Source organism: Notolabrus celidotus, chromosome 6 (genome assembly GCF_009762535.1).
Source record: "Notolabrus celidotus isolate fNotCel1 chromosome 6, fNotCel1.pri, whole genome shotgun sequence".
In the NCBI taxonomy this organism is placed as follows: Eukaryota; Metazoa; Chordata; class Actinopteri; order Labriformes; family Labridae; genus Notolabrus; species Notolabrus celidotus.
The window spans coordinates 12199260-12216056 of NC_048277.1; the positions used below are offsets into that span (position 1 = coordinate 12199260).

General features: G+C 40.4%; 1 protein-coding gene across 1 annotated transcript in view; it reads right to left on the minus strand.

Annotated features, from left to right (window-relative positions):
- Nucleotides 1–16797, minus strand: part of sf3b3 (splicing factor 3b, subunit 3) — a 35551-nt gene that overhangs the window by 10315 nt on the left and 8439 nt on the right. The window contains 9 exon segments of the mRNA XM_034685289.1: nucleotides 4598–4754; nucleotides 6980–7185; nucleotides 9334–9508; nucleotides 10180–10334; nucleotides 10532–10654; nucleotides 10782–10925; nucleotides 12060–12215; nucleotides 12665–12820; nucleotides 13502–13653. Of these exon segments, the coding sequence (XP_034541180.1) occupies nucleotides 4598–4754; nucleotides 6980–7185; nucleotides 9334–9508; nucleotides 10180–10334; nucleotides 10532–10654; nucleotides 10782–10925; nucleotides 12060–12215; nucleotides 12665–12820; nucleotides 13502–13653 (1424 nt within the window).

Sequence of the window (16797 nt, forward strand, 5' to 3'; positions counted from 1 at the left end):
ATCAGTAAATCCATAATTTTTGTTTCCTGCTTTAAATAAATTCAAATCCAAAGAGCAACAATGAACATGGTAACCAGTAACACGAAATTAACTTTCGTTCGTTCTTTCGTTCACATAAAAAGACCAAAGAAAAGTCATAAACTTTGAAGTAAATTCAGATGATGACTTCCAGAGTATGACTGTTTCGGTAAATTATATTTTCTAACAAGATTAGAGCGGTCACAAGTCAAAATGTGTAAGAACTCTTTCATATCAAGACATTCCTTTTTTCATATTTTGTTAAATTTTACTTTTCAAACACGATTACAGCAGTCACAAGTCCAATGTTTGTGAATGTTTTATTACTATTTGTTTTGTTTTTTTGTCGATACCTTTCTACATTGATTCTAACTGTTGTGTGCTTGAAATGTGCCTCATGAATAAAGTGGCCTTGCAGAATAACAGAGTCTGATAGTGAGGATAAAATGGCGGGGATTTTTCATAACACCACACTTTTGAAGATAACATTAAGAGTTTGCCATTGTGAGGGGCACAGCTGACTTGATTGACAGGCGGGAACACTGTAGCTGTTGGCCAAGAGGCTCAAAACCCGCCTCTTTACCTCACACTAGCTCGACAGCAGCTAGGTCAAGCATTTCCAATATGGTTCCTGCCACCGACTGGCTTCAAAACAGCGCTTTAGAAACAGATGTGTGACGTCACGGATACTACATCCATTATTTAGACAGTCTATGACATGGACCATGCCTCTGACCATGGCAACACTCACTCACACCTGCATGGCAGAGAGGGACATGTGCTACTTTTATCACTGTTACAAAATATGCAACCATGAAAAAAGAAATATAGCAACAACGTCCTCATTATATGGCTAAAAAACACAAATTTTCTATGTGTGGACAAAGCGTCAGAGTTCTGGACCTTGGTGGTATTAAAGTGGTTACAAGCTTGTTTACAAAGACACAGAAACAAAGCGCTTAGCAGTAAGCTGGCAGCTAACATTATGACGTGTTTTAAAAAGTGCATCAGATATCATGGCTCTACACTGTGTCTTTAAAAACAGGCTGATTTCAACCTCTACACCTATATTATTATTTCACACTTTAGCCTCTCAATGTTCTAAAATGTTAATTCCTTTCCCTGGTATTAACTATATTTAAAAAAGGACATGGGCAAGATTACGCTGGTTAAATCTAGATTCATCGCTCAGCAGTATCTCAAAGATTGTTACAGTATGTTCTCTTCCTAAATGTTTCTGAATTGTCCAGTAGGGTTGAGGTTTGGCAAGCAAGAAAGACATTCAAGTTGTTCTGCAGCCTTCAAACAGGCGTGTCATTGTTTTGATTTATGTTTAAGCTGAGATGTCAACCTCCAACATCAATCCTGTCACACGACTTGAAGCCGAAGGGAAACGTACGGCTGCTATAAATCATTTTACTTCTGTGTTTCTGAGGGTTTCTAATTTCGTCCTTTCAGACTTGAAGACTTTTATGAGCTGATGGATTAACCTCTCATGTGGAAGTTTCCTCATGGAACCTCTGAGAAAAACAGTTCAAAATCTATGCTTTGATCCAATTTAAGTGAAGAAATCCATTTGGTCTGCAGCAGTAAAAACCTACATTCTTGTTTGGTGGAGAGAGATGTTTTGAGATGTGACAGAAGAGGGATTTGGGAGAATTGCTGTTCCAATAAGTCTGCAGTTTATGGTTTAAAAATAGCTTTAAAAGAAAAGAACCAGCAATCTTTGTTTAGCTAATACAGAAATAATTTTATCCCTGACGATGCTTATTTTAGCCCAGGTGATGGATTCTGGTTGAAAGGAAAATGGAGTGAACTTATAAAGACCTTTGCCAGCATGTCACATTCTACCTTTAACACACACATCTACAAAGTGACAGCCGAGGCTTCCTCAGCTGCCAAAATATCTAATCCGATTACACACTGATGGCTTTGCCAACAGGGGCCACTTTGGGTTCAGTGTCTCACCCGAGGCCACTTGGAAAAATAGACACTTATTTGTTGTCTTCTACCCTATCTTCTTGTCTTATTCCTTACTATGCTTCTAAAAGCTAGATTTCCATATATTCTCAATTCATTCCCGTTATTGCTCTTATTTCATTCATCTGTTTTCGACTTCTATCATTGTTGCACTGATTGATTTATCTGTTTATAATATTTTGATGTCCTTTGATTGTTTTTCCTTCCCTTTAATTGATTTTAAGGCCTTTAAGTTTTTTATTACTTTGACTTATTTACTGCTCCCATCTGCTTTTACTGCTTTTTCTCTTTTAATGCTTTCACTTGCCTCATTTTTGTTCACTGGTTTTATCCTGAGCTACTGCTTTTACCATCTTATTTGTCCTCCTGGTCTCAGTTCATGTAGTTAGGTCTATATGTCACTGAGGTTATCAATGTTGTTTAGATTCTATAGATGTATGGTCCATGTGTTGTATCAGTTTTTACTTATTTATTTTCAAAAATTATGAGGAGAGAAAAAGATACATTTCCACGAGGGCAATTCTTTAAAATGAGGCACTAGAAATGTTTACATTACACAGCATGGCTCTAACTTTGGACTGTAGAGTTGAATGTCACAGCTGGTCTTTAAAAGACAGACGTCCAATGTGCCTTCTCTTTAAATGCTCAGACATTAATGTGCTGTTGTGCTACCATAAGAGATAAGAATGATGAGAAATGTATGGTGTCGGTTGGCTAAGTGGTTTAAGTGTGCGCCCCATGTGCAGATGGGATAGTCTTCATTGGTTACTAGTTCGACTAACGGCCATGACAGTTTGCATGTCTTCCCCAGCTTTCTACACCCTCCATTACCTGTCTCTCTTCAGCCATTACAACTTTAAAAGGGAATGGCAAGAAAGGTCTGCTGTACAAATGTATAAGTAGAGCTGGGCGATATTGAAAATTATGTTATCACGACAAAAGGTTTCATATCAGCCAATATTGATAATTATCACGATAAATATAAAATCATTATCTCATTTCAATTTAAAGGCAGTTTTTTTGGTCCTGAGTGAAAGTTGATAATTATCGTTATCGACTTATAACCCAGCCCTATTTATAAAGCAAGCATTGTCTTTGAAACATTAACAGTGAGATGTTGCTACTTTATCTTTTGTTTACCAGATGCTTCCGGATCATTGTTTTGCATATTCCACTCACAGCAACACTAGTAAGTATGCGAGACGTCTCACTTCTCAGCAAGTCGACTCCCAAAAAAGGTTGTGATGCCTCTGCACAGCAGGAAAACATGCACGACAGTGTCACTGACTAATTTAGTTAGCAATCCCTCCTTTTTTTTTTTTTTTTAAACGCTGACCTTTTTTTCCCTTTCAAAGCAGACGCACCATCATCAGGGCAGTGTCCGGATGGCATCGAAAATATCTGGTCTGGTTGAGTGGTTGGGAATTTCCTCTAACGTGAGAAGTTGACACCACACTACAGTGAAACAATCATGACTCACTGCCCTTGTAAATCCATGTCAGGTAAAAAGATGGATGTGGGCAGATTCAAAAGATGGCCTCCACCCGACTGTAGTTTCTAGAGGTGGCAGTGGTGCACGCCAGGGTCAGTAACATCTGTGCCGTGTGTCACTCAAAGGCTGCCCTGACTGCTGCCTAATAGAGACCTCTCTCTCTCATGATCAATCCATACCTTAGCATCCATCTCAAAAATGACCCACTGACACACATTTCAATAATAATTAACACCCCCTGCCCCAAGATTAAAAATCATGTTATGCACAATCCATTAAAAGCAGTCTTGCATCTGTACAACGCTAGTGTCATCACATTCAGCTCCATTTCACTGTGCACTCTTTGATGCAGTCAATCTAAAATCTAAGAACTGGTACCTTACTTTTCAAACTGAAATCCCCCAGCTGCTGACTGGAAGCTTCTGATCTGCAGTTCCTTGCTAACCTGCACCACCTATAGGTAAAGTGAGTAACAGCAGGAGAGGTTCAGACCTGCTTAATGTGTAATAGCACTAATGTCAATACTTAAAAGGAAGCGCAGCTGCAAGCAGTTTCCTGCACATGCTTCATCTGAAGTAGATTTGCCTTTCTCTTTGTTGTTGCTGTTCAGGAATGATGGCCTTCTTACAAAAAAAAGGGAAGATTGTTTTCAGCAGCCTAACTATAATTTAAAATAACTGTTGTGACTTTCATTTTATGTTTAGCCAGTGGACAAAGTGGTACAGTTTCAGTCCTTGTTTATTTATTTATTTTCCCATGCTGTTTTATTTGTAAATTTCTTTTTTTGATGTGTACCATGCCCCCCTCCCCTTGTTTCTTGTCTGTTTGTTGGGGTTATCTTTTGATTGTTTGTATTGCTCTGTGTGTCTTTATGTTTTCCATGCTGTCCAACTTAAGACTTCAACAATCTGCCTGCCAAGAAAAATGGAAAAAATGGACGGACTTTATAACCCATCAAAAAGTCTGAAGAGAATGGACTATTTTAAAGGAGGCTAAACTGACGTTTGTTAACTGACACCAAAGTTTGCTTAATGTGTTTATTTTGATGTAACCTCATCAAGAAAAGCAAATAAAATAAAAGTTAAAAAAAAAGAAGGTCAAACTCACCTTGTGCACAAACTCCAGCTTCTCCCCTCCACCAACAAGGCGATACGTGTAGATGAATCCGCCGCCCACTGATCTAGGGTTGAGAATCATGTCTCTGGCAACCCCGACTAAAACATACCAGTCATCTCCTGTGTTGGGGAAACGGCATACTGCAACACTGGAAAACATCAAACACAGAGAAAGCAAAGAGGGGAAGTGTTAATCATGGGCATTTTATTTTGGCAGTCTACACACATTGACTTAATTTATACTGAGAGAATAAAGATGTTCAACACAGATAAGAGACGTGCACCACGTTTACTGTGAAAACTAGCAAGACTGAGCACCATGTTTTAGATACAGCAGGGTAAATAAAAAATATAAACTAATTAGGGTTGTTAACAATCGATCGAGTATCGATTAATTGATTGTAAAGTACGTACTCAAACATGTTTTTTTGTTTCGATTTTCTATCACGGGGAACAAACATGATTCTGTTTGGTTCTCTTGTTGTTGTAAATCCACATGTTGTAATCTGAACCTTTGCTTTATATGACTGTATGTCTGCGGAGATTACCAGCCTGTTCCACATGTTGATATTCAGGCATTTGGCATTGTTTTTGATATGGAAAACATAAAAAGAAAAAACATTTTTAATGATTAAACCATATGATCGTTGACATTTTCAAAGATCTATCAAGGAGAATACTTCAAATTGACATCCCTAATACTAATATAATCAATATGCAAGTGATCAATAATTTTCAGAATGAATCCTTCCTCTGGAGTAACATTCATGTAGTTATTATGCCATTGCACGCACGATGACAATAAAGTATGATGGTTTGAAAAGTCCTTTGTGCATTTGGAGATCCATATTTCACTACAGTCAGTACTTGCCAACAACACTGAAACAGCTTGGCAAGAGTATGAGATTCTGGGAATGTTGGAGGCTGACTTAAATCATTGAGAAAGGCATAATAAACAGGAAACAGTTGAGGGTCAGACTCTGGACTCGCTTCCCTCGATTGACCCCACCACAGCCACGCACCACTTTAAATCCAGAGTTATGACAGCATGTCGTGTGAACCCTTTGCTTCAGGGGTGAAGTTACTTGAGTCTGTGCCTGTTTATCATTTTGGACCTCCACTCATTTTCAAATGTTGTTTTCTCTTCTTCCTGTTAATGAATCATGTCTCACCAACTCCTTCTATACAACGGTCTTTTGTTTCAAACAACAAACATAAGCAAAATCAGACTGCAGAAAACAGAGGAAAGTCCAGATCACTCATACAGCCCTCATCTTTTCTATGCTTACCTGGAAGATAGAGAGGATGGATGGAGGGAGCAGAGACAGCCATCCAAGTCAGTAAGTCAACAAGATGTCAAATCTATCAAACTTGGTTAAATACTACAGTTTAGTTTAACATTTTCTAATGGCCTAACGAGTAATTTATGAGTGTATGAAACACTGCTTTCCTCTAAATGTTTACTAACAAATGTCTTCATGAATTCCTCTAATGGCCCTTTTCCACCGGCCCGTCTTAGCCCTATTCTACTCGACTTGACTCGACTCTACTCGGTTTGTGTTCCGTTTCCAGGGGCGCGGTACCTCGTGTCAGATACCAGTTTTTCGTACCCGCTCTGGTTCCAAGCGAGCTGAGCCGATACTAAAAAGGTGACGTCAACGGACTGCCGGCCACTGATTGGTCAGAGAATGTCGTCACCGAAGAGTCATGAGCGTGACGCCCAACACAGGAATCAAACCCGCTATTTTTAAAAAACAACATCAGTACTGTACAAAGTCTGCACACAAAGTTTCTCTGTGGTTTCTCCTCTCTCGCTCGGGCCTGCGCCAAAAAGCCACAGACCGAGCAGCAAGTACACCAATGACTCCATGTCCTCCATTGTTTGTGATTGTTGTTTTTGTGTCGCGTTTAAAATTACATGAACACAGTTTCGCGTGCCTGTGTTATGACGACCCCTCCCACCGTGAGTCAGTACTCGGGCATGTGGAAAAGGTACCCAAACCGAGAGCCGAGCCGAGCAGGGCTGGAACTGTGTATTGGAAAAGGGCCACAAGTAGCTATGTACATTTAAAGGTTTAACTGCATGTACTGTTCCTAACATAGCTGTAGTTGAAGTCAGTTCATCTCAGTAAGCTTGAACCTTTCCTCTCATCCGCACCCTGCTGCATACTCGAGCATACACCAAGTTTTATGCTCAGTCAATCACACTCCCTGCTCTCTACAATACTAATGGAAGCACCTCTCAGTCTTTCAAAAACATGTTCTTGGTTCTAGTTGATTCACAGCCTTTGCATTCTTTTTATCATTTATCTCTCTGAAGCTTCAAATCAATGTTGCATGGGTTAGGGTTAGCCATGGACTTTAACTTTCTCACCTAAATGCAGCTTCGTTCTGTTCCAGCTGCACCTGGTCCATAGTTGTTCCCTGTATAGGGTTGACCAGACGCACCAGTGAGGCCCACTGTCCTGCTCCAGCTTTAGGTGCACCAAAAATGGCTTCTGGAAGATTTTCGTTGAGGAAGGCGGCAGCCATCTCAGCAGCCAACTCTCTTTCATCCTCGCCGGCAGCCTCCACCATCTCCTGCAGCAGACACAGACAGAGAGAGCAAAGCAGGTCAGCTGAAAGACACAAAACTCTGACCGGTTTGGTAGAAGAACTCTCAAAAATGTGGTGGGAAAATGTGCTTTGTCATCACTGACTGTAAACCCTACTGTGATGACAATCAGTCTGCATTTTGGACAAACTAATCTACAATCAATGCAATGTTTAAAACTTATGAGGAGTGTAAGAAATGAAGCCTGATGCTGCGTCTGATGTTCTCTGCATTGGATGTATTCTCCGGTTACAGCTGATGTCAAACCCTTTGCATTTATTCTCCATCAGAAAGAACGTTCTGTTTGTCACGCCTAAGACTGTATGGCTCTATTAAAAGGTTCATTTTCAGGTACAGAATCAGTTCAGGTTTAAATGCGTTTTATTAATCTGTCTGTTTTTATGTCATGTTTTTGTATGTGTTTGCAATCTGTGTTTTGCCTTATGTTTTTCTATTGCTGTTGTTGTAAAGCACCTTTTGACATCCGTTCTTGAGAGGTGCTCTATAAATAAATCTTACTTACACTGACGACAGGCAAAGAGGATAGTCAACTTCTCTCCCAAGACATACTGTAAATGTACATCAAAGCTCCTATTACACTAGTTTATTGTTTCTTTTCAGCTCTAAACTTAAACATGAAGTAACAGGATCCCTAGAAAAAAATCTTCTTACTGAGTTTGCAATTGTAAAGCAGATTAGAGGCTTTGAAGCACTTTTTTTTTATGTCAAGGATCTTAAAATCAATCAATCTATTCTGTAAACTTTGATCTGACTGAAGACGGTGTAATGAAAGCCTGAAGGACTTTAAAAAGGTTCAGTTATGTTTCCATGACAAAGATTACTTAAAGCTGCTGTGAGGAACTTTTGTTTTGTATCGGTTCTGGCGCCCCCTTGTGTACAAAGTGATACCTCTTTCCTCTTGTCCTATACATGCAAAAGTAGTGTTTTCAAGAAAAACCTCATCCTGTTGTCTTTTAACAGTTAACTTTATCAGGCAATGTGATTATTTTCCATGAAAACAGTCGAATAAAGGCTGTTTCTGAAGCAAGACGTCCATCATCTGGTCTGACACCTACCCCCTCAGGGAGGTTTCAGGCATTAAAAATGACAACAGAGAAGGTGTCAGTGTTGTCGCTGATGGTCTTGTTTGCTATTGAAGGTCATGAAGAGGCATCAGTATCATTTTCAGTCTGTTTCTCAGCCAGTTCAAAACTCCTCACAGGGCCTTTAAGGTGTCGGGCCTTGAATGGGGAATTAATGACAAAAGAACCAACAGCAGTTTAAAACAAACAAACAAATAAACAAACAAACATGGGGAAATTAGTATCTAAACTGGCTTTTAGGGATGGGCAATGATTTTCGAATATTCAAATACTAGTTCACTTAGTAAAAATCAGAGTTACTGCTAATATTTTCTCGTTTTAAAAGTACAATTTTTTATCGTTTTTACCAGTGCCTGGTTGTAATACTATATTCCTGCCAGACAGTGGCTATAAAGCGTCTTAAAGCTGTTTGCTAAACGCAAGTAAAAGAAGAAGAAGAAGGCTAACTGCATTAAATAGCGAAAGAAGAAGGAAACATTAGCGACAGTCACAGCGATTTTATCCATTTCTGAATGTCACAGTACTATACATATATTTCCAGAGACTGAGCATGGCTGTAAAATGTAAACATACACACCACGCTGCCAAGTCACAGAACACCGACAGAGATCGAGACAGACGCCGCCAGTGCCCGCTACTAGCAGTATCTCATCCTGCTGCTGGTTAATGAGACTGCCACACAAACGGCTGTTGACGGACAGGTTTGTGTTTGTGTGTTTGTGTGTGTGTGTGTTTGTGTGTGTGTGTGTGTGTGTGTGTGTGTGTGTGTGTGTGTGTGTGTGTGTCATCTATTCACTGAATAGTCTTTGAAAAGATGCCAGTGATTATCGAATATTATTATGGCTTGAAATGCCCAATCCCTATTGGCTATCTGCTAAATTGTTACTTTTAACATTAGAATTAAAAAATGGTAAACTTGGCATCAAACAATCCTCCTCCTCAAATAAAAGTCCATCATGGACAAACAGGAGATCTTATTCAATTAGACGGTGGGATTAATACTCCATTATCTGAATACAGTGCAACTCATACCTCAGCCATCTGTTGCTTTCTCTGAGCTTTGGTTGCCTCAGTGTACGCATTGTGGTCGGTCTCGATCAAAATGAGGTTGTTGGTCTCCGGATGGATGACAAACTTCCTCGGTGTGTACTGCAGAGGAAATGCCACCTGGTTGAAGACGGCCCCCAACTTCTCCAAAGCCAAGATTCTGAGTAAAGACAAGAAAGAAAGAGAAACGAGGAAGAGGAGAGAGGGACAGTTATCAATCACCTTTAATCTGATGGACAGAGTAGAGTCTGATGATGACAGGTGATCTCTGTTAAATGAACATGTTGTTGGTTAGCAGTGACTGTGGTGTGACCATTAAAAACCTACTTTTCGTTTATTTTTATTGACATTAAATGAAGGCTGAAAGGTTTGCACTAGGGTTAACTTTACTTCTCTGTTCACAGCTACAAATGTCAAAAAATTGAAACAGTAAGTCTGCAGCTAGAGTTATTGTGTAACCCTTAATAACTCTAAACTTAACCATATGGATCTTTTTCTATTAAAGTAAGATGGGAAGATTGGCAGGTTATTTCTGTTTTAACTTACTAAAATAAACTTAAAAGGAGAATAACAAAAGAAAGTTCTCAAATATCAGTCACCCAAAAACTCTCAAATTGTTCGTCCAATTAAGATACTTTGTTCCACGAAATAGCATGAGATTCTTAAGTCTACTAAAATATGATACAGAGGTTTGTCTGGTTTGTCTGAAACCTGTTTTTTTAATTCTGCAATAGATTCCCTCCCTCCCTTAATGGTCAAATTAGCAAGTTATAAACAAGGTGGCTTCGGTTCATTAGCAGACATGTCCCACTTTGCCAAGTTTAACCATACCTCAGTGTGTTGGTGGAAATGGCCACAATGCCTTCAGGACATTGCTCGGACGCAAAACCAGAGGCATACTCCAGAGTTTCATATGACAGAGGGGTCAGATGGAAGCGAGACTGGTACGAGTAGCTGAGCCAAGAGCGGCTGGACATTGCCAGCACCTGTCAAGAGAAGGGAGACACACAATTTAGAATCTTCTCATAATGTTTGTTTTAAAAAAAAAAAGGAAAAACAAAAGCTAAATGGCTAAAGTCTAGGAGCAAGAAAAGGAGGGCTTGTATCCACTATGATTAATCTGGAGTTATATGAACATTAATAACTTTTTAATGTTAATACAAAATATGTTTGAGGTACATACAGCTTCCTGTCCCTGCATCCTGACTCTGAAGAGTTTGACAGGTCGTGAACCCAGATAACGTGTTCTTGTATCAGACAGATCACCTGTCACAGGGTCGAGCACTGTCCTCAGCAGCACACCGTTCTGAGAAAGCAAAAAGCATATTCATTTCAGCGCATGATAATAAATCAAAGATGAAAGGCCTTTACTTTGGATTGTTGCAAACTGTCGTATAAGAGTCTTGTGTGTGTTATCGCAAAGGCTTTAATACCTGAAGTCCGATGTTAAGGTAGAGAAAGCCAATGGTTCCCTTTTCTCCAAGCTCGTCCTGTTTCTCTACCCCACCCATCTCAACTATGCACAGACTCTCTGGTTGGGCTGGAAGAGCCTGCATACTCAAAGGCTGCAGGCAGTCCTGTAAGTGATCAAGAGACAGAACATTAGGGATATTTCAGTATGCAGAACTTTGCCAACATAAAAACACAGATGTAACCATTTATTGCCAAATGGAAATACAGTTAAACTTGACGCTATAGGCTCTGCTTTAGTGCTCCCTGGGTTAGCCAAGCAGCCAGCTTCGGCTTTCCAGGTAGGGCACTGCAAAATCCTTACAAGGGTAAAACAGACATTTAGACTAAACCGGAGGAGGCAACATTTTACCAGCAGCAGCAGCAGCAAAGGTGTTGCAGGGATTAGCCAGAGGAGAGAAGTGTTTAAATAGACCGCCTTATCGTTAGGATGGGCTGTGATTGGATGTGTGGATAGGAAACAATGATTCAGATGTCAGCCTGACATCTGACAGCAGCTGAGGCATATGACCTCCGTGTCCTTCATGAACTACTAACGCAAAGCTTCATTCTCTTACAGGTTTGTACCTCTTTTAAAGAGGTAAAGGTTATTTATCTTAATAACATTTAGTGATATGGACATCAACCCCTTTTCTGCCGTGGTTCATTAGAGGCTGAGATACATTCTGGGAGCGGTCACATTTGGAGTGGTTGCAGTTCAATGTGACTGCCACCATAACCTCTGTTAAAACAATTCAACTCTACCATTGGAGATTGTTTCCATTTGTGTCAATCCTGTTCTATCTGCTGTTTTAAAAACACTCATTTATCTGAATGATGAAGCTACCCAGTTGGTCTGTTGCGTTGGCAGTTCAGTGTTGTTGTTTGTGCTATACATCAGAGAGGTTTTTCTTTTGGTGATCCAAAATAAATCCCTTATAGGAGCATTTGAATACTTTATATGGGAGAAACTGGTTATTTGTATTGAGGAGGACGGCAGGGAGTAATTTACCATATTGCACAAAGCTGTCTCATGGCGCTGGGTGTAACTTTTAACTTAACATGGCTATCATTTGTAGTAAAATGAGAAGAAATCGAACAAAGCTTTGGCATGAGGGGATTTAAGTCGCTCATTGAAACTGCTCGGTTGTGGTTTTAAACCAGATACTGATGTGTTCGGACTTTAATTAGGGTGCAATGCTTGCACCGAATAGCACGCAATCTGGCAAAGTACGTCTGTGCTGGAGCTTTTATGTTCCTACCGAAGGGTCCAAGGAGATGATCCTGACAGTGTTGTCGACCAGTCCGACAGCGAGGAACCGTGAGCGCTGCTCGCCAGGTGGAACGTTAGCCAGGCTCATGCAAACCACGTCTGCGGACATCTCCTTCCGCTCGGTGTACTCATTCAGCTGGCCGGACTAGAGTAAGGAGGAAGAATAAGACAGAGACAGTTTAACTACACAGGGTGCTTGAGGAGGTAAACTCTCCCATTTTGTAGTTCACTTCCTACACTGTCACTTTCATTTTACCTGTACAAAGATACAGAAGTTCAAAATGTTTGATTCTTGCAGACCATGTCAAGAGGCATTGATTCAAGTGTGAAGTCAGATTATATATATGTGATGTAAGACTAACACATGGCATGGGCTAAGTCTTGTCTTCATTTTTTATTGTCACAGTGTTAGAAGATATGAAATGCTGAACATGCCAGGTCAAAATCATAATGACTTCATAGATAGGGAAAAAGGTACACTGAAATACTTCTGAAACCTTCCGGAATATCTATTTTTATACAAGCATGTAATATGAAATGGTGCGTCTATGATAATTGAAAGTGCAAAGAAAGTGAACCACTCTAAACTCTTACCGGATCCATCTCAAAGTACACCAGCTCTCCTCCAGTGAGTGCGATGACGACCTGCCTTTGATTCACGGCGCAGCGGACAATGGTTTTTTTGCCTGGAGTCTTCCACTCGTTCACACGCTTGTCTGCTCGGATGTGACGGATACCATCAGGGTACACCTGTGTGGAGAAAGAGGATGAGTGGAAGAAATCTAAGGCAGAGAGTTAAAAAGTGGGACTGTTTCGTGTAGATTTGATTGACCATTTCCTTCTGGAAACACAATAAACTGCATACTTTAGGAGTTAGAGGAACGAGTACATGTATTAGTTTTCAGTTATGTGTTTTTACAGGAAGTTGAATGGTGTATTAATATGTAAGGGAAGGTTCACAATTCTCTATTTATCTCCTCTATCCTTCTTTCCAACCACAACTCTGTCGAGGCAGACGCCTGTCTAACGTGAGTCTGGTTCTGCTCGAGGTTTCTTCCTGTTAAAAGAAAGTTTGTCCTTGCTGCTGTAACTAGCTAAATGCTGCAAAGTGCTGTGCTCATGGTGGATTAGCATGAGATTAGACTGAGTCTTACCCTGTCTTGATGTTGCGTCTTTGTTAATAATATAACATACATTAAGGTGTAGACCTGTTCTGTTGGTAAAAGCATCTTGAGATAATGCTTGTTATGATTTGGCGTTATAAAAATAAAGATTGACTGATTGACAACAAGTAATGTGTACATATTTGTGTTAATTTTTGGGAGTCTGTTTGTAACAGGTCTCCAATTGCTCCCTTCAGACTGTATTATGGTTGGTTTAACTATCAGTGCAGGTGTAAATGAGATGATGTTGCAGATACATTGCACTCACCTGCACTAAAGCATCTTCACCCAGCAGAGAGCAGGAGAGAGTGGGCGTTGTTCCCAGAAATCCAGAATCCGTCACTTCCTCTACGGTCTCCCCGATTGACAGGACCAGAGTGGCGTTCACGAAAGACACGATGATGTAGGCGTCGAACTCGTCTAATAAAGAAGGATATAACAATGTCAATATAGTAAAGATCAGAAAAACCATTGTGAGAGAGTTGAGAGCTGAAGCTGGATATATAAAAGAGCAGATGATCTGGGTAAGAGGACAGAACAAAGACTACAATGAAACTGAGTTGAAAGTATAAGAAAAAGGCATCAATACTTCTAATATGCAACTAATTTAGGTGACATTCATGCTACTGAAGTAATAATTGGCATCCAGTAGGTCTATGCCTCATTTAGAGTCATAAAACTACTCACAGGGATCCTTCATTCAGACATGAACATGTTTGGTAGTGTCAAGTGAATATGTAGTCTATGCATTGGAGCTGTGTGTAGAGTAAAAAGGGAAAACTGGACTGGCCAATATAATGTCCGTATTTATTCAGGGAGGAAGTGTAAGGAAGACAGATCTCTTTTTTAATTTGGGGGGATCCCGGGCTGAGGAGTTGAGAGAAGAAGATGCAAGTAACAACACATTTTTTAGTATTTCATGGTAATGAGGGGAGACAAGCAGACATTACTTTGATCTGTTGGTCTGTTTCTCATACTCTGTCTCTGGCCTGAGCTGTCTTGTGTTTCAGTTTACACCCTGATATAATACAGGATCACTGCCTCCTCCTATCAGAGTGCAGTTATGATGCATAATATGGATCTGAGTGTTCAAAGGTAAAAGAGAAACCACAGAACTGAGACACCAGGAACATTGGGCTTCATGTTATTTAATTTAATGGCATTACATCAGCCTGTTATCACCTGCCTGCATGCACGCTGAATGAGGGGAAGTGTGCTAGAAGTGAAAACTCTTTGGATAATTACATGTCGACAGCTTATAACTTAAACATTATAGTACTTGATGGTAGCATCATGGCAATGTTGTATACCTCATGTGGAACAAGCCGTGATATATCACGTGTATTCGATAAATCAGCATTAATTTGATGTTTAGGCAGACAGTAATGATTTGGGATGCCCTGTCATCTGCTCGTGTTTGTCCATTGTGTCTCATCAAGTCCAAAGTCAATACAGCCGTCTACCAGGAGACTAAGTACTTCATGCCTCCATCTGCTGACAAGATTTATTCAGATGCCGATGTTGTTTTCCAGCAGGACTTGGCAACTACCCACAGCATCAACACTCCTACCAAATGGTTTGATGACCATATTACTGTGTCTGATAGGCCAGCCAACTCGCCTGATCTTAACCCAATGGAGAATTTGTGGGGTATTTGCGAAGAGGAAGATGAAAAACACCCGGCTTAAAATATGTTGATGAGCTGAAGGCCGCCATCACAGAAAACTGGACTTAATTAACAACGCAGCAGTGACACAGGCAGACCGCCTCCATGCCACACCACACTGAGGCAGTGATTTGTGGTATAAGAGCCTCAACCAAGATTTAAGTGTATAAATGAACATACTATGTTCATTTACAGTTCTCAAGGTTGGACATTTCTGTATTTTCAATGCTTTCATGTGTTGCCTGGCAGGTATATACCAAGCGGCAACCTCCAGCCCTGAGAATTGAGTGGCTCCGGAAGTACCAGAAACCACATACACACAAATTCCAAAAAGCCAATCTTAACAGCAGGAATAAAGATGTTTACAGCCTGGTCCAAAAAATGAGTGTAGTCTGGATAGCTAATTTCTTGATCTGCACTACACTGTACAAGATTAGGAGTTTTCCATTATGAGCGGCACCGCTGACTTGATTGACAGGCGGGAACACTGTAGCTGTTGGCTAGGAGGCTCAAAGCCCGCCTCTCTACCTCCCACTAACTCTACAGCAGTTAGTTTCAGTATTTTCAAGATGGTTCCCGGCGACGGTTCACTTCAAAACAGCGCTTCAGAAACAGATGGGTGACATGGATACTACGTCCATTATTTAACAGTCTATGGTATATACACAGACTAAACACTTGAAGATGACTAAATCTAACTTCCTGTTTGACCTGAGGGGTATACTACGAAGCGAGTTCAGCATATCCTAGATATCTTCTCCTGATCCAGCTTCACTGAACCTAATAAAGGAGATCGCGCTAAACTGTCACACGAAGCTGGTTATCAACATGTTCAGTCAATCCAGAATTACTCTGAGCGCGTTCTCATGAACGGGGCGGAGAAGGCAACATGTGACCAATCACAGACACGGACAGTCTGCCGTCAGCACATCCACATGTTTTTCAAACACTGCACTGATATAAGAAAAATATGAAGAAGTTTAACACATAATCCAGATTAACTTCAACACAGCTGAGTTTTAAACATGAAGGAAGAACTGAGGGATAAGACAAAAACTGTTTGAATGCGCAAATAACGTCTTATTTCTCATCACTTAGTGCAGATATATCTGACTATTGATCATTAGATATATCTGACTATAATAACTCTGTTTATTCCCTGACAGTGATCTCTCTCTGATTGAATCTTGTGTCGTGTGTGACAGTTTTAGATGTATTATTTCAGTTGCTGCCCTGACTGTATCAAACTGAGCGCTGTGGTTAAAGGACTTATAATAAAAATGAGAACATAATTCAAAGTGATAAGCATGCGCAGTTTTATATTTAATGCAGTAAAACGATTTAATCTGAATAATCTGACGTCAGACTCTGTTTAAGTTTGATGTCAGGAAAGATAATCAATAACTGTCATCAGTATTTTAAATATAAAATCATACAGGTAGACAAAGTGTCCTGCCCGTCTTTTCTCCACTGCGGGCTTGACCACAGTTTGCTCCCCTCGCGATCAGCTCACAGAGCTCTGGGATCGAGCGAGCTGATTGGTCAGTGGGCGGAGTTTTCTCCAAACTGATCTCTGATCATGAGCATAACCTGCTCCGGAGCAGGTTAGGAGTTCAGCATGAGCAACCATGGTGATCTACCCTGATAAGGAGTGAACCACCTTCGTAGTACTGAAAATCCAGAGTTAACCCTGAAGTTACCTCGATAACCGCAAATCCGGCTTCGTAGTATACCCCTCTGATGGTGAAAGGTTTGTGGACATAATATTTGGAGGAATCTGAACTGTGTGACAGTATTTTTTCCAACAGCCTCTATGTGAACTTTAATGTAACAACTAGTAATTTCCCCTGTCCTCACCAGACTGTAAGCTGACATAAATTTGATTGATGCAATTTTGG